We start from the raw sequence: 26,129 nt of genomic DNA on the forward strand, positions 1-26,129 counted from the left end.
TATAATACTGCAGTGCACTATTTTTTTTTGTAGGTTGATCTATGCGTCTTCTATGTGCTTGCTCCAATCTGAAAGCAATAATAATTGCCTATCTACTCATGATCCCAGGCTCTCTGTTAAAGTGAGTGAAGTGTCACGCTGTGAAGGTGCCTGTCTCAGCACTACCCCTCATAAGCCACCAAATCATTACCCAGCAAGCCTTGAAGGCGCAGACCCTTACCTCGTATAAAAGTGATTGACACCGTGTCGCTCATAATTCAAGATAAGCTCACCGCTTCCGAAGTTTGTGAAACAAGGGAATTTTGGAGAACGCCCTCAACTACTGTTATCAGGGAATGGAGCTCTCTTGCAATGGCACTACGATATACTATACACACACGTGTGTGTATATATATATATATATATATATATATATATATATATATATATATATATATATATATATATATATATATATATATATATATATATATATATATATATATATATATATATATATATATATATATATATATATATATATATATATATATATATATATATATATATATATATATATATATATATATATTTTTTATTTTTTTCGATTTACAGTGTATATATATATATATATAGTTGCGGGTGGACAATTTGGGCTGCAATGCCGCGGCACTTCGCATTTCGTTCTTCCAAGACTAGAAAAAAAATGAAATCATCCGTAATGCAAGCATTTACTATCACAAAGGTTTGACGGTAGAAAAAGAAGAATGAAAGCTGAGCTTGAGGAAACTAAAAGGCTCTTTCTAGAAGTGATCCAATTGGATGGGATCCAAAAGGATTCAATCAGAGAGACAGCAAAGTTAGATGTTTTGAAGACAAAGTCTTACACTTTTTAGTGTTTGTTCTCAGTTGTCGTTTATAAACCCTCAATTTTTTTGTATGTAATTTACCATTGAACCACCGTACACTCGTCTTGGTTATGTACAAGGATGGTAGTCCTGGCATGTCAAAACTAACGTATTTGCATTTTAGATTTTGGAGATATACACGCCGGCAAATTCTAAATCTAAAGTGTTGCACCCCTAATGATCGAAACTAGACAACACAGAGCAATTTACAAAATGTGCTACACTGCTGTGAAATACACAGGCGGCACAACACATTTTATTGGAGCACTGTGTGACTTTGAATAACAAGGAGTCATCTGTCATTAATTGCCAGCACCCTGCTTCACATTTAGATTCTCATAGTTTGTTTTGACCAAGCAGCTTTAGCTTTTGATAATTTCATTAGCTAACAGTGGCCTTATGTCACAGGGAATTGCAGATGCTATAGTGTTGATATTTCCAACTGCATCTTGATGGAGAAATATCAAATCCAATCAGTAAGTAAACCTGAAAATCTGATCTATATCTGTCACGGATCTGAGATGCCCTCTTGGATTAATATTGCAGATGTACCAATCACGTAATTTTGCATGCAAGCATTTTAAATACTGTATTTTCATGACTATAAGGCGCGCATAAAAGTCTTAAATTTTCTCCAAAATAGACAGGGCACCTTATAATCGAGCACGCTTTATATATGGACCAATGCTAAAATTGTTATCACGATAAAATAAATCAGTCGATAGGGTACACCATACTCTACAGCTCTCACAACTACGGCAAGCAGCCCCCGACTCTACTATTTTCCCGTAGAAAAAGTACTGTGCAGTGACTGCTGGGATATATAGTTCTTTTGTCAATACACCCAATGGATTGTGGCCTGGCGATCGGCATCAACACAGCTTTACGAAGCATGGACGCTAGCTACTAGCTAGCTACTATTTGCAAATGGATGTGGCCTGGCGATCGGCATCAACACAGCTTTACGAAGCAACTTTGATGGATTTGTGGGTGATGATGATGTGAGTACATTCTAAAATGGCGAAATAAAGTACAACCAAACTCAGTTTTGCTTCCGTTTCCTTTTTAAAAACGTGTTTTTAGCGTGTGGGTGTAGCGTTAATATTTAAGATGGTGTATGTTTTGCCGTGCCTGGCTGCGTCTATAAAAACGGTGCGTCCTTTGTGTGTGTAAAATACAGAAATAGCACTCGTTATTGACACTGCGGCTAAAAATACGATGCGCCGTATAGTCGTGAAAATACGGTATATTCTTTTGAAAGATGAGGTAACATTACAGATTTATTAACTATAAAATCAAAGCAAAGTTCATATGGCAAACAAGGAAGTTCAAAAGTGAATATTAGGAGTTATTAAAGGAGTCACATTGTGCAGGAATCTAGATAATCTGTCTCCATCTGTCTTGGCAAAACTGTCACTCTGGAGTTCGTAATCGCCCTTATAAATTCTTTCATTGCTTCCAATGTGTCCAAATGAGCCACCAAAATTCCTTGTTCAGTTTGACCTCCATTAAATTGTGACAGGCTTGCTTCTCATTTGTCTTCAATTCAAAACTTTGATTGAGGCTCATGGCGCGTTGCAGTAAAATATTTGACTAGATTGATACTTGTTCTCGGCTCAAGAAGCGATGCCGTTTAAATTTTTTTTAGGTCTGTCACATTTTTGTCCCCTGATGTTAGGGCCATAGTCATACATTAAAATCACATTATCACCTCAGGGTGTACTTTATTGAATTTGACAGATTGGACTTTGCTGAGTTCAACCCATGGTGCTTTTCTTTTTATAATATTAAGTGCTCCCAAGAAATTTGAATGTTTTCTTGGAAAAGGACTAATACATGTTTATATATGAAATTCGTAGAACATCATCACTGCCTCAATTTTTTTTTCTGTCCGACCAAGCGCTGAGTTGAGTGAATTGAGCAGCCTATTCTGTTATTTTGCATCCAAACATTTGACTGAAAACTGCTTTGACCAAGTGACAAATGGCTTCTGGGTGGTTCAATTGGGTTGTTTTTAAAGTATTCTGCAGTAAAATGTACCAAAGTTGAATAGGCAGCATGCAGGCGGGCTACCGTAGATAAACTTGACATAGGAACTAAAGCAAAAAGTGTCGCCTAAAGTGCAGCAATAAAAAAACATCCCAATTTTAATTTCAGATGATAAATTGAGTTTTCAATAGCCAGATTCCACCCGTTAGTTGAGTCATAAATGTAACATATTTTTCCATTCAGTAAATCTGATGTTAATGGAGTCCAAGTTTCATATTTCAACAGGTAGCATGATAAGCAAAACGATTATTCTCTTTGTTCCACTGAGTCATATTTCCGCTGCCTGTCCTTATCCACAACATTAATTTTTTTTATTTTTTTAGGTACTATTTCAAGGATCTTGATAGTTTATTTTTGAAAGCTTTTACAAAATATTACCATTTAATTAGTGTAACAAATCTACAACAGTATGACTTTAAAACTAATTCCCGTACAATAACAGTCAACAGCTTAATTACACTTAATACTGCAAAAAGGTTTACTCTTGTCATTTAATCATTTTATGATTTAAGTAAGGTTTGTGAACGTTTTTTTAGTAGAACATTTTTACAAGGTTTCTGTTTACACCAGAAAAAATAAACAATAGCTACCTTTTAAGGAAAATTAACGAGCATAGATTAGTATCTGCTTTTTTTGTGGGGGGAAAAGTTGATTTAAGACTTTATTTTCTTTATGATCATACTTTCAATTAAATTTGCGGTTCTCGACTGGGATGTGCATATTTAAGAGAGGACCCAATTGCATTTGAATTTGTTTATTCGCTCCAGTTTGCTTTCATCCTCTGTGATTAGCTCCTGGCGTCACTATTGCAAAATACTCTGATTAATATTCATTTTAAATCAATTGGATATATATTAAGGCTCGCCTTAAGTGCCTTCCTTAATACGAGCCAGAAAACGTCACGTAAAATTCTTGTAATTGTTGTTACTTTAGCCCTCTATTTGTTCGTGCGTAAGAAAGAAGAATGATTCATTGCCTATCAGATGTTAAAATATTTTGTCATTTTCTAGCCTATGTATAGTTTATTTGAGGTTAAGACTTGTGTGACTATTCGACGATTATCCTTTCAGCCACGCTTAATGTGATGTGTAACAACAGCGAAATGAGACTGAGCCACGGTCATAACTTAGTGCCAATTGAAAAGAATGCCGCTGTTACACTATAATATGTGACACTTTTACCACTAAATCCTTTTTCAGGCTTCTCTCAAGAATTGTGTTATTCTTCAACCTGCTTAGTTCAGAATTTGGTCCAAATCTATGGGATACGTAACATATCCGAAGGGTTTTATGAGGAATTTGATGAATAGTTACAAGACGGAGTGGCTCAAATGCCTTTAGAGTGGCAAAGATATGGATTATGACAAGTTAATATGGACGTGAATATAAAAAAAATCTTTTGGTTTAGTGATAGATTCTGTTTGGGTTCAATTTTGGACTACTACATTTTCATTCTAATTTCAAAATTGCATTTTTTTGTATAGTATATTTTGTAAGTATACTTCACTGCAGTATTTTTCTTGCCCTTTTTTCCCTCCAGTTTTTATCCCAGTTTCTTGTTTCATTGCATGTCACTATTGGAATTGTTTTTCCACAATCTACAAGACAACAGAATTGTTTACCTTGAAGGTTTTTATATCTAGTGAGGTTTGATGGACAGCTACCGTAGCCAGGTAATACAATTGCATTGTGAGTGAGATTTTGCGACATGACTTTGAAAAAGATGAAGTAAAATGATGAATGAATGGATGAATGTGGGTACACGCATGTCGCAATAAAGCTCGGCCTGTTTATTTTTCAGTGTATCAAGCTTATTTACCTGGGGGCTTATGGTGTTTTGTTTACACATTTGTTCAGTTCAAATTATAGATTTTGCTAATTTGTTTTGTGTCTCAGTTTTGGAGTATTGAAGCATGAATTCACTGCCTATCTGGGGTTTGTTCTATCGCAATGTGTTGCTTGCATATATTTTACGCACAAGGAAACAAACTGTGCAGTGCAATTATAGGCTCAACGCCATCCTGCTGATGACTCAGCCTGTGGGACTTGGATCCTCACTAGGTGTAGATTTGGGAGTCTAAAAACATGTTTATCGGGATCAAGGACACAGTGGCAACTCTTATCGGGTCTTTCAATGTTCCTCTTTTCATCGCATATGACAAATGCTCTCTAATGATGAAGTGTGCTGCTAAGGTTTCCCTTCTTATCTGGTCAACACTTTCCCTTCTCTCTATGAAAGGCCAACTCAAAAAAGATGGCTTGAATAAGCTGACATGAGGAAGGTTGAAAATCAATGTGTCGGTCGGTATGCGTGTTAGTGTTAGCGTTCACACATTGCATACTCCACATTTAAAACATTGAAACAGAATATTGGATTTTTTTGAGGGGCGGTGGGAGATTTTACACACATACGCATACATGTATTTGTGTATGTATGTGTGTGTATATGTATGTGTGTGTATATGTATATGTATGTGTATATGTATGTGTATGTGCATATGTATGTGTATGTGTGTGTGTGTATATGTGTGTATGTTTATATGTGTATATGTGTATATGTGTGTATGTGTATGTGTGTATATGTATATGGTATGTCAAATCATTTTTGGACTGGGAGCGATCAGTCAAACTGAATTGGACATCTATCGTCATCAATGGCAGTGAAGCATGATCACTCAATGTCAGCTTTTACCAACTGAAAGAGTTAAAGTTGAAGTGAAATCAGCAAAATTTTCTTAATAAAGTTAGTGTTTGTGGGAGGAGGCTATTCACATGCCCCTGAATCAACAGTGTTTTCCTCCTCTTTGGATGTTGCCAAATCATTAGCAGTGTAGGGTTCAGGTCAGGGACGCTTTACAACAACTGGTCACCTTTAAGGCTACTTGTAATGTGTCAGGCTGGTGGAATGGAAAGGACGCAGGAACCCCCCGCGTCTTTTCCCACCGAGGTCTCGCCCAGCCCCCTGCCTGGGGCCGTTGGGGTTGATATCGAGCAGAAGCAACCGAGCCCACGGCCTCGTAAACAATATATCTGTCCGCCCTGGTGCCTGCTCATCACAGTGATCTTGCTCCTGCTTTCTCTCCTTGGCAGCTGGGCAGTGGCTCACCTCACTCTGAGGACACACGGGGGGTCGCCGTTCCGGATTTCGGCCAGCTACGACCAGCGGACGCTTGATGACACGGCCATGATTGAGCCCAACTTTACCACAAACTGCACCATGGGTAAGACAGCTTGCTCTTTTTTTTATGCATAGCAAAATGCTTGGATATGTGAAAATGTACCCAGAGACATTGTAGAACAGTATAATAATCATTTATTTCTTTAATAATTAATGATAATCATTGTTTTCTTTATTTTTCCATTGCATTTCATTTAGGAAAATGCATGTAAAAGGAGTAGGGGAACATATAATAATAATAACAATAATAATAAGCATATGTATGTGTATATTATCTATACGATACATACAACTCCCTGGCTAATTTTGTAAGACACACACAGAACATATAAACATGATAATATATCATATTATTTAAGTTACATTTATCAAATACAAACGAAGGTCTCGTTTCAATTAATATAAATTGAGCAAAAAAGAATAATAATTTTGGCCCAATCAAAAAATACAAATGGGCCAACATAAAAAAACAATGTAAAATGCACAAACCTACACACAAAAATAGGATTAAAATATTAAAATATATAAAATAATTAACAATCTGAATTCAATTGCGTAGCAGATGTTTTAGATGTCGGTCGTCCGTTTTACACTAGGCATTTAATGGTGTTCTGCATGAATGGATTGAAGTTGATTGATTTACCTCTTATGCAAATTTTGCAACATGTTTCATTTGTGGCATTTTATTGGCGTAATAGAGCATAAAAAGAAAAATAGCTGTCTTTTGACATCACTTTCTGCCTGGTTCAAAGTATTGCTAACATTGCAGCAATACATGTCTTATTTGATTTTGATTAACTGTTCTTAAGGAGGAAACTTCAAGGCTTCAGATGAACGGGCATAACGAGCCCTGTGACTGTTAATGCGCTTATCATATTGCGATCATTCACAGATAGAAAGAGGCGAGGGGGTGCTGTTGCTCATGCAAATCCACACTTTGATCAATAGTGTCTATTTTTTCTCAGCTCAGGGTTCACTATATTCCTCTTGTCAGGGCGTTTAAGCAATAGCTAGCGGAGAGGAACAATGTGAGGCGGATATGCCATAATATGACGTCTCTTGAGGCGTCACCTGCTTTTCCAGCACGACGCCCTCGCCGCACCTCCTACTGCCAAATCAAAGTCTTAATCTCTCCGAAAGCTCTCCGTGTGGCCTTACCACATTTGGCGGATTTCAAGGCCACCCCCATTTTTCCCCTCCAGCACCTGTCAGGAAACCGGGACTCCAATTACTTACTAATTCCTTGCTAACTTGCACAGAATTTGAAGCATGGGAAGACAATTAAGGCTCTCAGACACAATCCTTGGCACAGACATTTGTTTGATTTATTTGTTCCAGGCTTTTGCACTCCGAATTAGCCACTCATTGCTATTAATGACCTGTATGCAGACAATTGGGATGGATTGCACAAGCCTTGGCTTCAACTTATCTTGTTTAATTTTCTCCCAAAGGATTTAAGTTTTGAGTGTCAATGGAAAAGTTTGTTTATTTCAAACTGTTGCATAATTGTGTCCCAAAGAACATTTTCCAGAAATGAATAATGTAGAGGACGCAATAAATAAGATGCTGGTTTCCCCAACAGGGCAATAGGTGCACTCTTATCATATTTCCTTCTCAACGTATTTGTGTTGTCTTGTAGTTTGTGGTGTGAGATAGACAGTTTTTATTATCCATCGGGGTTGTCTAGGACACTTTTGTGGCAAGCCACAGTGTAGTGGTGCTTTTCCTTGGAGGGCTGTCATTACTGCGAGCTGAAATCAATGTATCTCTATATTCTTACAAATATAGTATATCATATATATATATATATATATATATATATATATATACACACATATATATACATACATATATAGATATATACATACACATATATACCTATACACATACATATACGCGCTCATATATACATATACACACATACATATACACATACATATACACACATACATATACACACATATATACACATACACACACATATATACACATTACACACATATACACATACACACACACATATACATATACACACACACATATATACATATACACACAGATATATATACATATACACATATACACAAATGTTTTTGTCTGCCTTGAGGGCCCATTTTTAATAGACATTTCATAGTACATATCCAAGGTAATTGGATATTCATGGCAGCTGCCCCTAAAAACATCTTATATATTCTTTGAGAATGATTCCTCCAAATAATCCAAATTTATGCTGTAAATCTGCCTGTGTGTGTGGATGATAGGTCAAACGGTAGAAAAATAACATTTTCAATCATAGGGCTATTTTCAATCCTTCTGTTGTGAATTTAAATGAGTTGTCACTAGTAGACGTCCAATCTATTTGCCAAGAGTTGTACATTTGTTCAAAGGTCACTGCCAACTCCCCAGTTCAAATCAATTGGACATATATTGACATCCTGGAGGAGCCCGATTTGAGGGCGTAAGGGGGTGTGGTTGGGTGATAGGAGAGTATCAAGCAAATGTAAGAGTATGTGTAGAGCAATAATCTGTTTTATTGTTAAAATATCAAATATCGCTGGCAGCACACCTGCCCGCGAGTCATCGTTATTCCCGCCGTCACACTATCCATCCATTGGCTACATATCCGATTCTCTCTCCAGATGCAACTAGGCGTGTGCCGGATTTGAAATCAAAAAAAGAAGAATTGTACTCTTCTCTTCATACTGCATTTAAAAAGTCAGATCTATTTCCCATTTGGGACAAAATCTCTGAATTGGACTGCAGTGTGATGGCAGCATGTCTGTTTTGCCTGATTAGTCAAGCTAGTGAAGTGAAAGGAGAGATCTCCATAGACTGAATGAATGGATGAATGAGGCTTGGGTCGGACTTGTTTCTCTATATCCTTCCACTTTAATGAAGTCATCAGTCACAGGACCCACAAGCAATTCAATTCTTTTTGCCTGCTGTAATGTCTCTGGAGCATTCCTTTCTAACAAGATGTTTGGATGCTCCTCTCCGCTAGTTGCTCAACAAGATCACATTTGTATAGCAGGGAACATTTCAATGACTAGGCCAGTTTTTGCCTCGGAGAAGAAAACCTGACTGATGTTTTTGATGACTGCAGGGTTATAACCCAATTACGTGATTTGAGTCATTGCCTCGACTTTGTCTTATCAGCGTACGAAGAAGAAAACAAGAGTTGTGTCACCACCAGAAATGGCATATTTTGTATGTGGGCTTCTGTATTACCCGTCAACCTGTCACTGTCCATTGTTCCAATTGGACATGCAGCACAGGACAGGGAAGCAGTGAACCCTGTAGGGAATCTGAACTGGAGACCTTTCTTTCCCTGGCGCATTTCCTTAACCCATTAGACCATACTTCTGCAGGCCTTTAATGGAGTGTTACGGCAAGTCTATACTCTGCGATTAGGTACACAGTAGCGGGAGGGTGTCCTTGTGCCCATCAATCACACACGGCCATGCTGAGGCGATTGGGGTAAATTGGTCTGTGGGAACTGGTGGAGTGGACAGAGCGGGACATGTGTATTGATGGTGAGGGAGCTCTGCAGCAAAATGCTATTCTGTATCAATTTTTCCTTTAACTATGCTTCGTTTAAGATTGTAATGTAACACTAGACAAGAAAATGTTGGAAAATAGCGGCTTCAGGGTGGCACGGAGGACGCCTCATAGTTCTAAGATGCCGTGACCGGACGTTTCGTCGAAAGACGTTTGGTCGACGGACGTTTGGTCGACGGACGTTTGGTCGACGGACAGTTCGTCAAACGGATGTTTCGTCGAACGGACGTTTCGACCAAACGTCTTTTGACGAAATCACCGGGTACCCTAAGATGCAGGGTTCTATCCCGGTGTTTTCCGAACATTTGTGTTTGGAGTTTGTATGTTCTCCCTGTGCCTGCATGGGCTTTCTCCGCCAAATCCGGTTTCCTCCCACATTCCAAGGTAGGCTGGTTGAACACTAAATTCGTTGTCGATTGGTTGTTTGGGACATTGTGCCTTGTAGTTGTCAGGAAACCCATTCAGGGTGTTCCCTGGCTACTTCACAAAGTTAGCTGGGATAGGCTCCAGCACCCCTACGATCCTTGTGAGGATAAGCGGAACTGAAAATGTATGAATGAATCTGCTTGAGAGATTAAGATTTGCGGAATCATACTTTTTGTATTGACATGGTTTGGGAAATAAAACATTTTAGTGCTGTTGGCTAAAGTATTAAATACAAAGTAGATGTCCCTCGTTACTTTATTTTTCCAACCACACTATTCTCCAATTATGTTTTTTTTTTTTAAATTACAAATTGGAGGTTTAGTTTGTAACCTTGGACTTCGATTGTCAGACTTTTCCGTCTTCCGTGCTTCGAACTTTGACATAAGACATGACTGTGGCATTAGTCAGTCAAATAAACTTAACATCAATTTCTTAACTTATCCATTGCATTGACATAAAATGTAAGCTGCTCCTCCTGGCATTTTTCATTCATTCCTTTATTTATTTATTTTTTATAGTCCAAAGTGGGATTCCTGTACTGTTATTTTTTTTAACTATAGATTTTCCGTTTTTAGTGGGTCTGAAACATGTCTAGGCACAAACTGTTTGGAAAACAAATGTTGATATTTGTATTAATATTTAAGCACTGCTTGAATATTACATTGCTCTGAGTGCCCACCGCTACCATGAGTAAAACGAATGGATGATTTTTCTTCCCCTTTAATAATCCATTCCATCATTTTGCAATAAAGGCCATCTGATTATGCATTGAACCCGAGGCTTTGTTTTGATGTTAAATTGCTGTTTTTTCTAGTGTGCTGTAGGCTCCCTTGGTCGGAGCATGACAGATAGAGATCGTGATTGGACAGGGCAAGGCCCAATCGAGCATGCTTCTTTGCAGTTAATTGAATTCATGACTGAACACCACTTGACCTGTCAACTGTCCTGTGGGAGAATTCCAGGAATCCATCTATAGCATCCCTGTAACTGTAAATATAAATATCCTATCCTCTCCCACAAGGACTCGTTAATTACTCCCCCTGAAAAATGCGGCAGTCCTTTATGATAAAATACAGTAGATTAGATTGCAGTTCAAATTTAGACTCACTGAGCCTGCAAGCGTCTTTTCCAAATATCTAACTCATGTACTGTTTATCAATAGCAACAACAAATGGTTTCATTTTCATACATGTGATGTGATCTCAGAAAATAGATGAACTCAGTGGCAAGCTCCCGTATCTCCAAAACTGGCATGCTAGGCTGATTGAACAGTCTAAATTCTCCGTAAATGGGGTTGTGAGTTTGAATGGTTTGTCCATAAGTGGCCTGCGACTGGCTGGCAAAAAGTACAGGCTGTTCATAGTAAGCTGGGATAGACTACGGCACCCCTACAAACAGCTTGTGGATAACTGAAGAGAAAAATGCATGGTGGAAAACAATCAAATGTAAAATTAGATCTACTACTACGACTATACTGTATATATATTTTATAGCCAGTAAAATCCTTATCATAATACTTTTTTGGTTGGCCCAAAAAATATCTTTGATTATCTGTTTAAACGTAAAATATAATTGGATATTCGTGTCATAAAACACACCTTAAGCTCCAAACAATGACTAACTGATTTGTTACTAATTATTAGGCAGGTATACCTACAAATTGAAATTGCAGTTGATGCTGGTAACCTTTCACTTCCACCTGACATTTTCTCAGAAGCAAGAATCCAATCATAAGACCTTTACATTGACTTCCAGTTTTAATTTAATTCAGCAACAAGGGCTCCAACAATGAAAGGCATGATTGAAGCTTGAAAAACGTGAGGGTACAACTTCTTGTGTCTTCTAACGTAGCTTTAAATAAATCAGACTAAACCAATGATAATGATAAAGCGTGTAATTTAGTGCAAATGTTCAGATCTGCAAAACAGGCTGAGATATCCACACTGACCTTTAAACTCGGAAAAAAAGTGTCACCTAAACAGCTTTGTAGTGTTACAGCCCTAGTCATGATAATAATAATTACGACAAAGACACATTTTCTGTTCGGGAGTCTCCAAGATCATCTTAAAAAGTTGGAATGACAATGAATTGCGATATCCAATTGCCTTGGCTAAGAAACTGGGTAGGTGTTACCCGAAGGACAAAGTTCGTGAATGAAGCAGCCTGGGTTTTGAAAGGAACTCGAGTACTATTTGAAAACAACATTACAAACAGAAACCAGGTCATCTGTGGTGGATAAAGAATTGATGTTGAGGAGGGTGAATGGTTGCCGGCAGAGATGGCAATTAAATCAATGTCCTTGATATTCCATTCATCCGTTTTCTGTATCCTCGTGAGGGTTGGGAGTATGCGGGAGATGACTGCAGAATGAAGTAACACGCCTCCTTCGTTTGGGGTAGCATAAGATAAGGTTGACATTGGATGACACAAATATGATGAGAGACATGGAATTCATCTGTTGTGGAATTAATGGGAGCAACAGCAGAACAACTGGTGAAGTCAATTCAGGGCACTTTTATAGTTGGTGTGAAGAGTTAAGAGAGTGTATTTGGGAAAAAAAGAGCCTTGGAACATTTTGAAATCATTTTACAAGTTCACATGCTTGTTCTAATTGAGCACTTTAAGAAACGAATGATGACAACTGCATTTTTAAAATGAATCATTTGTCAATTATCTCTTTACAATTGACCCAAAAATGGTTCTCAACCGACCAGTTGAGAATCGCTGGAAGGCAGCCACTATTTATTTGGGCAAATGATGGAAAATAATACCCTTTGGAGTCGGATATTATTGGGAAGCGATCATTTGAGAAACAATTGTCATCACCTCAACTGCATTCCATTGTATTATATTTGCATGATAATGATTAGATTGTTCACTTTCAGATGACTTAAGCTTTATCGAATGGACATTTGCTGAAATGTTTTGTATTTCATGTGCAGTAGTGGTGATGTCATGTCAAATTTCACATAATATGGTTTAAAATCTTCCATTAATCAGATTCCTGCGTATTCATCTTCAGTGCGGATGCTCTGGCTTGTCAAATCACATTTTAGAGCCCTGTTTGCTGATGTGCACATAAACATCACGAGAAGCAGAGAGAAATGATCAGGAACAAGCTTAGATCTTACACGCTGATGAGCAACAACTCTGATGACATACTTTAAGGCCTTTGAAAAGTCCATTTGTGGCCACGCCACGTGTGCGTAGCAACAAAATAGTCAACCAGTTCTAATGAAAAGTGGAATCTGATTGCCCATTCTTCCAATGGAAGACTGCACAGAGACATGTCAAATGAGAAAGCTTTTCCACGCAGCCATGTCCAAAAAGTAGAAAATTGTCCAGCTGCGCTTTGACATTTCAATATCGTGTACTAAAAAATAACAGGCGTTTGGTTTTTCTAATTATTTCACTGCACATGTGGAACCTTCTTTTTAACGGAAGCAAATGCAATTATAGAAACCTATGCATTTAGATTGAGAATCTTAACAAGACTTTTTTTTTAAACACTATGTATATAATCTTATTATCTTTTATCTAGCTGTACCTGCCCACAAGCTTTTTTTTTGCTTCTTAAATCACCTCTTTTGGGCTTTTCCATCTCATACATCATTCCCCTCAAAATTGAAAACCAACCTCATGAGAACACGGATGACAAAACACACCCAGTGACCTGCTTGTTCTTGCGATATGACAAGTGGGATTTTAGGACTGCAGTAGTTCTGGATTCCAGCAGCCACGTTTAGCCAAATTCACCTAGTGTGGAAACTCAAAGCTTGGTGACATGGCCACTTTCAGGTGTTTATGCAACTGTCTTCGAGCTAATAGAAATAGAATGATTTACATGCCTTGCCCTAAGGTTTGGCAATATTTTTTTCTTCGAGTAATGAATTATGCTGCTTGCATTAAACTGAGAGGAAGCTCAATGAATGCATAATGCATGTTTTGAATGAATGCCCATATCAAGCCTGCATTGAGACCCATAAACCAATATGGTCATAAACAAACAATCTCATTTGTTTCAAATAGTATATTTGCCTTTTTCTGGACTTAATTTGATGTCTATTTTTACCATGTGTGGCATGTTTAGGTCATGTACTTACTTTTGATATGCTTTATAATTCTATTTCTTTGTATAAACCACAAGTGTCAAAGTGGCGGCCCGGGGGGCAAATCTGGCCCGCCGCATCATTTTGTGTGGCCCGGGAAAGTAAATCATGAGTGCCGACTTTCTGTTTTAGGATCAAATTAAAATGAAGAGTATAGATGTATATTAAATGTCCTGATTTTCCCCCTTTTTAATCAATAATTGTAATTTTTTAATCATTTTTTTCTGTGTTTTTAGTTCAAAAATCATTCTGTAAAATCTAAAAATATATTTAAAAAAAAAGCTAAAATAAACATTGTTTTGAGATGTATAAAAAACTGAATATTCAGGGTTTTTAATCCAGTTCTTTTAATCCATTTATAAAAAGTAGAGTCTGACACCCTTGGTATGAACATATAGTTAAAAAGCAGGAAAAAAAGTTAAATAGTTAGTTGCTTTAAGTCCTTCGTAAATATAGAATGGGAATTTTTGATGTTTTTTCTGCTGTACGACAACAATTTGGGATGCCAGACGCATTAATTTTACTTTCTTGAATTACAAACAAACTAACATAGGAAAGAGGCTTGTCCTCGCCAATGTCACGTTAATAATAAAAGAGGAAACGGGCAACTTATGAAAGCTTGTGGGTATTTTGGTGACTGAGTATCATTGTACAGCATAATAGCCCCAGGGCAGGGGTGTCAAATTCAGTTTGGTTTACAAGCCACATTCATTACAATTACTCGATCTCATGTGGGTTGGACCAGTTCATTTTTGGCGAAATAAGTTAGCTTAGTCAAAATGCATTGGACATCTACTGCTGCCAAAGGCATAATAATTCCTCGATCAGTATAGTCATCTCAGAAGCAATACGGTGCACGATTAACTCTGTTATCTGGAAGCAAAGTTTAAGAATTTGTACGCACACATCTGAGCCATTCTTTACTAATCATACTATTTAATCATGATGAAAAGCTGTTCTCTACATGTTTTTAAAAAGGAGTAAATCAAGATCAGCCTTACCTTTTCTGCGGGAGGGTTTCTTTCCTGTGATCTACATATGAGGGTAGGGAATGTGGCATCCACAGTCTGGGAATATCAAAAACATCAGTTCTCTTATTTGCATAGATATGCAAAAATATGCACAACGGTGCAAGTCGGTTGTTTAAAATAAGTACAGTGCGTCAAATCAGTATGTTTGCATATTTGTGTTTGTGCATGTTGGGGAACAAAAGGGCAAGAAAATGAGCTCACATTTTGCTAACTCCAAGAATATCTGGGTCACTGTTTTTTTTTTCGTTTTTTTTCTGTTGAATACTTTGTACTCAAAGCCAGTTGATTATGCAGACCGGGGAAAGTTATTTATCTTGCTACAAGACAGCCGTAGGATGTCATACACCCTTAAAACCAAGACATAAATTAGCTCATGTCACTGACTGATGTACTTTTGCAACCTTGCTGTGGATTTTCTCTTGATTAATAATTTTTAGCTTAGCTCAGAGGTGTCTAAACTTTTTTCTCTAATGGCCGCTTTTAGAAAAATCAAAGGATATAGGGGCCAACTTGAAATCCTTAAAGGGAGAGTACGACAAAGTAGTAGTTGGGTATTTGCTTTCTCAGTCCATTTTTTCCCCTCATACTTGAGTGATCCTCTTTCCTTGTTAGGAAAAGTAAATGTTTCTGATTTCCATTGATTTGGTTTGTCTTTTAAAGCGAATTATTTAGTTTTATGTATACGATTTGCACTTTTTCTGCACAAAAAAACAACTGTGAAAATCCAGCAGGAAGGCTGAGTTCTATAACATTTGCATTATAGCCCGAATAAAAGTGACTGGACGAAAGAGTTTTTTAGAGGACGTCACTGGTCACAATCATTGATTTTGAGAAACGGTTTTCTCCAATAATTAATGATAATTTTTCTTCAACTTTCTCCTGTTTTCCAGCTTCCTCAGCAGGCCCGACCATCACCCTCGAGGGAAAGTACCATTGTCACGAAGGACCTGCAATCACACTGGACAAACTATGCGACTTCAGAACAGACTGTCCACTCGGGGATGACGAGGGAGAGCGATGTCGTGAGTACACCATCTTCTAGTAACCGTGTCAAAAATCACGCTAGCTGTCCGAACGTATTTTTCGAATTACTAAATTGAAGTGTTATTGGGATGCTCTGCAGTTTTAAGAAAACCAGTGAATTCAGTCACATAGAAGAAGAGTTAATGAATATGTCATACGCAATCTCCCCCAACAACGAGGCAACAGGAAAGTCATTTGAAATTGTGAAGATACGCTATCGTATGCTTGGTGAGCTTTTCTCACACCTGACATATCCCTGGGTGGTTATTTTTGTCTGCTTTTTTGTTTTGTTTTGCTTTTGCGCATTTACTTGCCTTTTTTAGTGCCTCGGTAAAACACTACATGGGCTCATGTTTCACCATTCAGAACATTGAATGAATTTCTTCTCTGCTCTGCGATTGGCTGGCAACCAAATCAGGGTGTACCCTGCCTACTGCCCAAAGTTGACTGCTCCAGCACCCCTGTGACCCATGTGAGGATATGTGGTGCAGAAAATTAATGATTGGATACATTCTATATTCAGATTGAGTGATAACATGGTGTTTGTAATTATTAGGAATAGAGCTGCAATGATTAATCAATTAAGTAATTTGAAAATTATTTTTAATAATAAAAATAGCAATTGTCTCTATTTGTACCCTATGACTGACTGGCGACCAGTCAAGGGTTTAGTTCGCCTTTTGATTAATGTCAGCTGGGATAGGCTTCAGCACCCCGCAACCTAGAAAATGAATTTAATTTTAATTGTGTCGGTATGCAAATGGCCTGCACTGCAATTAAAAAAATGTTAAGAAATGTAAAAAGAGTAGCATGTACTTCTAAAAAAAATATTTACTAGGATTTTAAATAAAAAGAAAGTTTAATTAACTAGCATCAAAGTCCAATGGAATTAAGAAAGCAAAAAAGGGGGAAAAACTAATAATCGGAACATAACAGAAATAAATCAGTGAATTAAATACCTAAAAAAATGGACAGGACAGCACAGGTGGACACAAAAAAAACAAAACCAGACAAGACAGGAAATAAAAATACAGGGAAACCAGACACCGGAACATTCACCATAACACTGTGAGAATAGATGAATATCTTCCTGATAAAAATCAAACAGTTCCTGACAAAATATTCAGTAGCCTTAAGAGCTGATAAAAAATAAAAAATAAATGATTTGGCTTGGTTTTCTTACTTCATTCTAGACATCTGGCGGTGGGTGTTTTGGATGTGCACACGTAGGTGTGTGTGTGTGTGTATGTGACAGGAATTAGTCATTATTCAAATGACAAAGCATTGAGCTTCCATGCTTGATAATTCTATTTCTTTGTATAAACCACATGTGTCAAAGTGTTGGCCCGGGGGCCAAATCTGGCCCCCCGCATCATTTCGGAAAGTAAATCATGAGTGCCGACTTTCTGTTTTAGGATCAAATTAAAATGAAGAGTATAGATGTATATTAAATGTCCTGATTTTCCCCCTTTTTAAATCAATAATTTTAATTTTTTAATCATTTTTTTTCTGTGTTTTTAGTTCAAAAATCATTCTGTAAAATAAAAAAATATATAAAAAGAGCTAAAATAAACATTGTTTTAGATCTATAAAAAACTGAATATTCAGGGCTTTTAATCCAGTTCTTTTAATCCATTTATAAAAAAACTCTAAATATTATATCTAAAATGGTCCGGCCCACGTGAAATCAAGTTGACGTTAAAGCGGCCCGCGAACCAATCCGAGTCTGACATCCTTGGTATAAACATATAGATAAAAAGCAGGAAAAAATGTAAATAGTTAGTTGCTTTAATTCATTCGTTAATTTAGAATGGGAATTTCTGATGGTTGTTCTGCAAAGCAAAGCATTGAGCTTTCCACACACGCTGCTTTAGGTCCACTGGGAGTTGATTTGACAAAATCTCCAACTCACCTTTCGCCTTGCCTTCGCACAGAGGAGAAAGCACACTCATCAAGTCCTGCTGTCATTTGCTTTGACGCCCAGTCTTCGCACGGCCTGTCTATCTTTTCTTAAAATAGTAATAACCTTTATCCTCTATGACTGAGGACAAGCGAAAATGATGATCATTAAGTCTTTTTTTGCTATGACACGGACAGTTGATTACTTAATCTGAAACACGAGAGTGCAAACTTTTTCCTCCAAGAGGCGCGTTTAGAAAAATCAAAGGATGTGAGGGCCAACTTGAAATGTAAATCGAGTCATTGATTGAATAACTCCATCTCGTGTTAAATCTGAAAAATGAAACAGAATGCAGACAGAATTTCTGGGCCATATTTAAGAAAAAAATTGTAGTGGCCATAATTTGGACACCTTCACTAACTGTTAACCCTCAAAATGCAAAATAACACACATGCTTTCCTTTTTGGTAGGCCAATCCTTTGTGATCTGTCCGTGAATTTCCTGATTTGATCTCTTTAAATCCTTTCTAAGCTAGACGCAGGCTAATTAACAGGAAAAGGTATCTTGGGATTCACAGGCAACGATCATAACACGTGTCAATCACCAAGTCTTTTGACTTGGAGGTACAATTTAGCCTGTACCCGATCCAGCCTCTGCATCATTACACATACACGCATTCGCCCTTATTTCACTCACATCTCCGTCAATCGGAATTCTGCCGACACCCCGCTGCTTTTCAGCATATTCCATCAAACTACAGAGAAATGCTGCCTCCATCAAAGGGAATTGCGTGCATGCTATATAAGTGGTAATCTGCAAGAATCCTCCTTCTACTGTATATTTTTTTTATTACTTAATGAGGCTGTTGCTTTGAAATATCGCTTTTCTTTCAGCTGTTGTTCTACCCATGCTAACTAAGAAGTAAAGGAAAAGTAATAAGTAATATTGGCGAGCGCACATGTAAACAAAACACGATGCTATGATGACGTTAAAAAGGTTTAAATTGAATTTTCACTTACATACATTAGTTGTGAAATCATGGGTTGCTGGGAAATATAACAACACGAAAAGGGTTCTTAGGGTCCTTAGATTTGCTGTGATGCACAACTGGAGTCCTATTCAGTGATTTTTTTTATTTTTTCATCTTTTGTTGCGGGCTAATAAAAACGGTACTCGGCCATTTGGTCGCCGGACGTTTGGTCGCCGGACGTTTGGTCGCCCGGAAGGTTATTGATAATTACCATTTAAAATTGTTGCTCAAATTCCCTAAATACAAACTGCGAATTATTATTTAGTCATACTTAATGCCCTATTAATTATTAGGCTAAAGAAAAGCTCCAAATTTCCCGTACTTTTATCGTGTTTTGTTGGAGAACTTGTTAAGACCCTGACTGACGTCCCTTCTTAAAGGGACAACTCATGTACATACAAACTCTTATACACTCACACGTCCACTCAGTGAAACTGCTCGGGGCCATTGTTGGCTTTTATTGATGCGTAGACCGTGTTGTTTTACCTTGTTTTGTCGCCTGACTTTTGGTCGCCGGACGTTTGGTCGCCAGTTGTTTGGGTCCGGGCGACCAAACGGTCACGTTATTTAACATGTTATCCTGCCCGGACCGTTGTGTCCAATGGTTGAACATTTTCACATACATAGATTAGTTGTCAAATCATGGTTTGCTTGAAAATATGACAACATTAAAAGTCTTCCCTAGATTTGCTGTGATTCACATCTGGTGTCCTATTCAGTCTTTTTTTTCATCGTTTGCTGCGGGCTAATAAAAACTGGGTAGCGGACCATGATTTGGACACTACCGCATTAGTGTACCCCAGTAGTCAGGGTCTGTGTCAGCTGCTCGAGCCTCGTCATCCATTAAATTCTGTGTGATCTGAAGATAGTCCGCAAAAGACTTTAGTGAGAGGAAAAATAAAAACAAATCCATCAAATCTACAGTATTTGCCCGTTCTAAGTTGTATTTGATTTATGCAGTCAATTACTTAGACAAACAAGGGAGGGGGAAATCTTGTTAGGAATAAAAGAGTTTGCATTTTCCCATGATGTCGTTGTGGAAATGAGGCGAGAAGGACCAAACATTCTTATGGTTCCAGAGGGCTGCGTTTGATGGCCTGCTCAAGTCACTAAAATATCTTGGCAGTAAGCTGCGAAAAGGCTGCGAAAAGGCTGCGGACACACGCCATTCACTTGATGGTCACTCCCAAAAACCGATGGCTCGGCCACCTGAGAGCCTTCAATTCCCCCAGAGTCGCCCTTGTCACTCTTTTCCGATCCCCGTGACGAAGGCCTTTCCAATTTCCTACTTGTTTTTGTGGGGCCGTTTCAGCTTCCACTCCAACCTTAAATTTTCCCTGCCACAATGAGTCCCCCCGGCCCATGCTTCCTCTACCTGGGCAATCCCACTTTCACTCTCGTTGAGCCCAAATCTCCGCTTGATTGCTTTTCCTCCTCACAGGTTTTTTTTCCCACTCCCGGGTCTGTCTCCCTCATTATATACAACCCAACTTTTGTCATTATTGTTATAGCATTGCAAACTCTTGCTAAATATGCTCATCTGTTGTTGTTTTTTTTCTTTTATTCAGGCCGCTTCCTCAATGGAAGCTACTGCTCTTTTGAAGAGGACGAGTGCGGTTGGCAGTCAATAATGGGCATCCCTTGGAGAAGACTCCAGAATCCAGCCAAGGCTACTAGAAAGAGTTGCCCATCCTCAGGTGGTTTAAATCTATTGAAGTCAAGATCATCTATAATGTTATTTCTGATTTTTTAGTTTCCGTTTCTTATGCAGTAGAGTTGTCAGAAGTATCGATACTAAAATATACATAACATTGTTTGTTTTTGCATGTTACCATAAAATTCTTGTCGTGATGTAAATTAGATTTTGTACTTCTCTTGACAGAAATGGAGAATATTTTCCATTTTCTTTCTTAACTGTTGATCTGCCATTGACACCATTTGAGATCCAATTCATTTGAAGTGGGTGGGTCGGCAGCAAATGAATGAAATTCTATTTAGGCTCTTCAAAATTGTAACAATGGCTGATCAAGTACCAACAGTAGAGTTGCATGGTAATACTTTTGACAGTTAAAAATCCTCAGTCGCAAGTACAACTGTGTTGTAGTGTGGAAAAGCAAGCAATAGAGCAATAAAACAATCCACTAAAAACAATCTTGCCACAAGCATTGCCTAGGAATAATTTTACAATAAGCTAGTGGCACACTATTGCATGTGTGTTGTTTTATTATATGCAATATAACAGGTCATGCAGTAAGGAAAAAAAGCCCAATACTCGGGTCCCAAAAGCAGCTTTAGTGGAGTAGGCATTAAAGAAGCGATAATGTGATTCTACAATAGTACACTAGGGTTCAACAAGACAATTTTTCTGATTTAAAGCCTTGGGTTTTACACACCTTCCCATTTGCATGTGGAGATTATTATATTTAATCAATATAGAAAGTTGACAGGATGACAATTTCCGGAATCATGACATGTTAAACTGCAAACGTGGGCTAGATTTCGGCTGGCACGTTCCTTTTAGTTCATATAATTAAATGTGTATTGTACGCGGACATACTTATCATGAAAGTGTATGCCACATTGGGATGTGTGCTCATGCATGACCGTATGTCTAGCTGTAAAATAAATTCATATTATACAAGGTCACAGTTATTATTAACTGGCAAAGAACGATGGCACTACAGTAATTACTGTATATAAAGCTACTATGTTCTGAATTAGTGTTCATCACCATTCATGTTGGATAACACTCACTTATGCATGCGTCAGCATACTCCCATTAACTAAAGATATCAAAAATTCGATGTCAAGTGGACTGACTGAACCATGGGAGCATTTTTTATAAAAAATATAAAAACTCTGGTCTATAATGCCACGAGACCTATTTTTTTATATTGATATTTAGCTATGATGTTTTCCATAGTATGATAATTGTGTTTATGTTAAAAAGGTACGACACTGGGTATGGAGGGGAATCAGTTCAAAGGTCAACGTCACTCATCATCACTAAGGAGTCCTCTCTTTCCTCCTCCTTTAAGGAATTCTCCATGCACGGTAAGCATATTTTTTTCCATTATGAATGCTAAATGCAGAACTCTTGGATTGCAAAAGTAGAAACAAGAGTTGGTTAGCAGTACGAATGCTAGGATTTTTTTTAATAGCCAACTAAACCCTGATTTTTGGTATTACTTAACCAATTGGCCTATATTTTTATTTTAATCACTACGGAGGTAAATCACCAATTTCATGATGATATGACATCACCAATTTCATGATATGACATCACCAATTTCATGATGATATGACATCAATTATTCTCAAAAAAACTAGCCGATATTTGCCTATGTTCAAAGACAGTTGTATTTCACGTACACATAGTTAATTTGGATAGGTTCCAGCACCCCCACGGCTCTCAAGAGGATAAACCAGTATGAAAGATAAATGATGCGTGAATGGATCAACTTTCACGACTGGAAAAAAATGTATAGTCAGTTTTAATACTTAAAATAATGTCAATTATCCCCAGTTTGTTGTAAACTGTTAATAGTGAGTCTCTACTTGTTTAGTGATCAGAAAATGAAGAGAACATGGTGAGCAAAGTCAGTGTAGCTGGAAGGGTCGGCAACCAGAGACCCTTAAAAGATGCTGTCTTGTCAAGACGGCTTTGATATTTTCCCAGACATCTAAACATTGATGTGAAATCTTTGGAACGCGCAGCGATCTGTCTCTATCATTGTGTCTTAAGGGGAAAACAGGGTAAGGGCTAGACTGTAAGGCTGACCTTGTCAATCTAAATCATCTTCCACCTAGCAACACATCAAATTAAATGACAATTTTGGTAGGTCATGATGCTACTGAAGCATGTAGATGAAGCATTTTTATCCTTGAGTTCTCAATTATGGCTGTATAATAAGCCTAATATTGGTGTTGCTTTGCTGCCTTTGCTTTCTATGAAATAGATGAGGAGAGTCATAAAAAATGTGATAGCATGATTACAAAGTGTTGACAATCTTGTGAAGGCAAATGTAGATGAAGCGTTTTTATCCGAGAAGTCTCAATTATGGCTTCGTCGTAAGCCAAATATTGGTGTTGCTTTGGTGCCTTTGCTTTCAATTAAATAGATGAGGGGAGTCATTAAAAATGTGATAGCATGCTACCAACGTTTTGACACTCCTGAAAGGTCAAATCACAGCAGCTGGAAGAGAATTAGAAATATTGAGAAAGTACAACGTTAACGCATGAACGGAGAACCCTAACCCGCTGCCTAACGAATGAGATTTTTGTGGACGGCTGAACTGTCGGAGGTTTTTTTTTCCCGCAATCTCTTGACGCCTGGCCAAAGATTAGCCCAGATGAAGACACTAAATCCCAATTCTCTACACGTAATCGTCGCTGGTGGTTCTGGCCCACGGACTCCTGGACACCTAAAAATGACGATATTCGTTTTGGGTATTAACAGAGCTCGCTCTCATCTCTTGCCCGATGTCCACTGCCCACAATCGCGGGTTCTCGAAATCACCATCTGGTTCCGCAAAGGATATGATAAGCAACGCAAAGTGTAATGGATCAGTGTGCTTGAAATAAAGATGTTACATTCGGTTTTCTGGTTGGGTTAGCTCATTCGGTCACGCTTATCAAAATTAAAGCAGCATCTTTCTCAGTAAATGGTGAAGGAAGAATTATGTGCTCGGCTTTAATAAAATGCTGTTGAGGGACATGCTAGCAATTCATGGTTGTTGGCAAGCTGTCCAGCTATTTTCTTCCTGCAGTTTAATTTGTGTTCCGCTCTGTGTTTTCCAGCCAGATTAGTCTGACCGTATCCCTTCAGGAAACAACAAAATTAGATTAATTTGCAGAGAAGCATGCAGGAGTAGTTTTGATGCAAAACAAACTTAATGATCTTCCTGGTTGAATTCTATTAATCACTGAATCTTTAGAGAGCCGCTCGTTATACTTGATTTCTTCGACCATATAAAATATTCATCCCTTGTGTCATCACATTTTAAGACAAATCAATTTATTGTCTTCTCATTTGTTTAGTTGGATGAATTGGCTAATTTTTTCACATTTTAGTCTTATTGCTGTAGGCACAATCAGTTTATGGGATAAAGTTTTTATTGAATGACTCTCTGTTCATGGACTGGACTTTTGGAGTTTAGCAACTTCAGATATTTGTTGTTTCGGTGCTCATGGAATGGTGGTTTTGGATTTTTGATTTTTTTTTTACATCGTTCGAGGCTTTATCTTTGCGAGTCTCGTGGTATACTCATTGTGTCATTAGTTATAAGTGGTCTCATCTATTATGCCCTTTTTGTGCCAATCTGCTCCTCGCTCCATGTATTCATCACTTGTTTTTGTTTTGAATTATTCTGTTTGTTGTGCCTTCTTTCTTTGTTCCCATTTTCCTTGTCAAGGCTTTTTGTTGTGACGCTAGCCACTTGTGGAAGTCACTTAACCTCTGGAGGATTTAAGTGTAAAATGAAGTTTCTCCAACAAGGGCATGTGGGATTTATTGACTTGGATTGCATGGTCTTCTATAGGGAAAGCCGTCTGAGCACCAGATCTGTCCATGAATAATTTCAGAGTTTGTTTCGCATCACCAGCAAAATCTTGCAGCCAGGGTTTAGGGAAGGTGGAGTTTTGACCTTTAGGATTTCCTGGAAGAGTGAGTGAGCAGTTCATGGTAAGGAATACACATGCAAATCACATTTAAATCAAAGGCCGTGTTTCTCAGCTTTAAGGGGATTAAGACAGGCCAATTGGTGTGACATCTGAACTGATGAATTCATTGGATCGAATTTTCGACGATAAGCAAAAAAATGGGGCTATTTACATCCCTATTTTTACCTAAGGTCTGGGTTGTAGTGGATGAATTGAAAAATTGTTGCAGTTACCAGTGACAGAAAGCAATATTTCCATTCGTTCAGGTCATGTTATTCACAGGCTATTGATTGGAAAGAGCTATTCAGGTTGTCGTGGAAGACATTTTGGCTCTCATTTGAGCTGGCTTCAACAATTCCTTCAATAAGATGTAGTTAGGACAGCAATCGTCTATTGGGGATTAAATTTGTTGTGTCCCAATATTGATTTTTGGCTGTGTGGTATTGGCAAATACCACATTTTTTCATAATACAAAATGTGCATCATTCTTTTAGTACTCATTTATGTCACTGCAGGTATTATAAAGCTCATTGTGGTCTTAATGTATGCGGAATGACTTGACTGTTGAATATTTGCCACAGGTGCGGTTCTGGATGTGTTCTGGAGGTGTACAGAAAGGGTCACTCTCCTTGTGGATATCAGAGAACAGCACTGGCCCCAAGGACCAGCGCCAACTGTGGCACTCGGCCAACGAACCTACGTCCAAGAGAGGCTGGAAACTCGTTACGGTTCCACTTTATGGGCTGGCTGACTGGTACGACACCCACCCATGTCACTCCGTGATTATATCAAGACAGAGTGTCTGAGCTATCATTAAGGGACCATATTGCTTTTAGATTTAAGCAGTCATCAACATCTATTGTACCTGTCCGTCACACATTAGCATAAACACTTACTGTTTATACATGATAAAGTGCATCTTGACCGATACGTCCTTCTTGGTCTGTTTCGGTCTAAGAATGGATATTGAAAACATTTATATCCCATTTTCTGTTGACTAAAATATTAGAATCCCAATTGTACTATTTGCATAATAAGCTTTGCTTCCTTTTTGTTTTGGTTGACCATGATGAATTATTTTATTGAGTACACATGGTTCCATCCTCCTACTTTGGAATTAGCCAGATTCCTGATTTCCCCTCAAAGGAAAGATATGTTAATGCTAAACACACGGAAGGTAAAAAGCAAAGGAAGCCACATAAAGCATTTCGTCTTTATTTGCATGACTGGTGCTTTCTCTGCTTTTTGAGCTCGAGTAATCCTGTTCCACTGAGGCTG

The 26,129-nt window shown here is 38.0% G+C and overlaps 1 protein-coding gene across 3 annotated transcripts in view; it reads left to right on the forward strand.

Moving 5' to 3' along the window:
• alk (ALK receptor tyrosine kinase) overlaps positions 1–26,129 on the forward strand; it is a 193,628-nt gene that overhangs the window by 125,745 nt on the left and 41,754 nt on the right. For all 3 annotated transcript variants that reach the window (XM_077621023.1, XM_077621025.1, XM_077621026.1), the window contains 5 exons: positions 6,026–6,156; positions 16,128–16,259; positions 20,759–20,887; positions 22,141–22,244; positions 25,433–25,605. In XM_077621023.1, coding sequence (XP_077477149.1) covers positions 6,026–6,156; positions 16,128–16,259; positions 20,759–20,887; positions 22,141–22,244; positions 25,433–25,605 — 669 coding nt within the window. The remainder of the gene's footprint in view (positions 1–6,025; positions 6,157–16,127; positions 16,260–20,758; positions 20,888–22,140; positions 22,245–25,432; positions 25,606–26,129) is intronic.

The sequence above is a fragment of the Stigmatopora argus genome, chromosome 15 (genome assembly GCF_051989625.1).
Source record: "Stigmatopora argus isolate UIUO_Sarg chromosome 15, RoL_Sarg_1.0, whole genome shotgun sequence".
Taxonomy (NCBI): domain Eukaryota; kingdom Metazoa; phylum Chordata; class Actinopteri; order Syngnathiformes; family Syngnathidae; genus Stigmatopora; species Stigmatopora argus.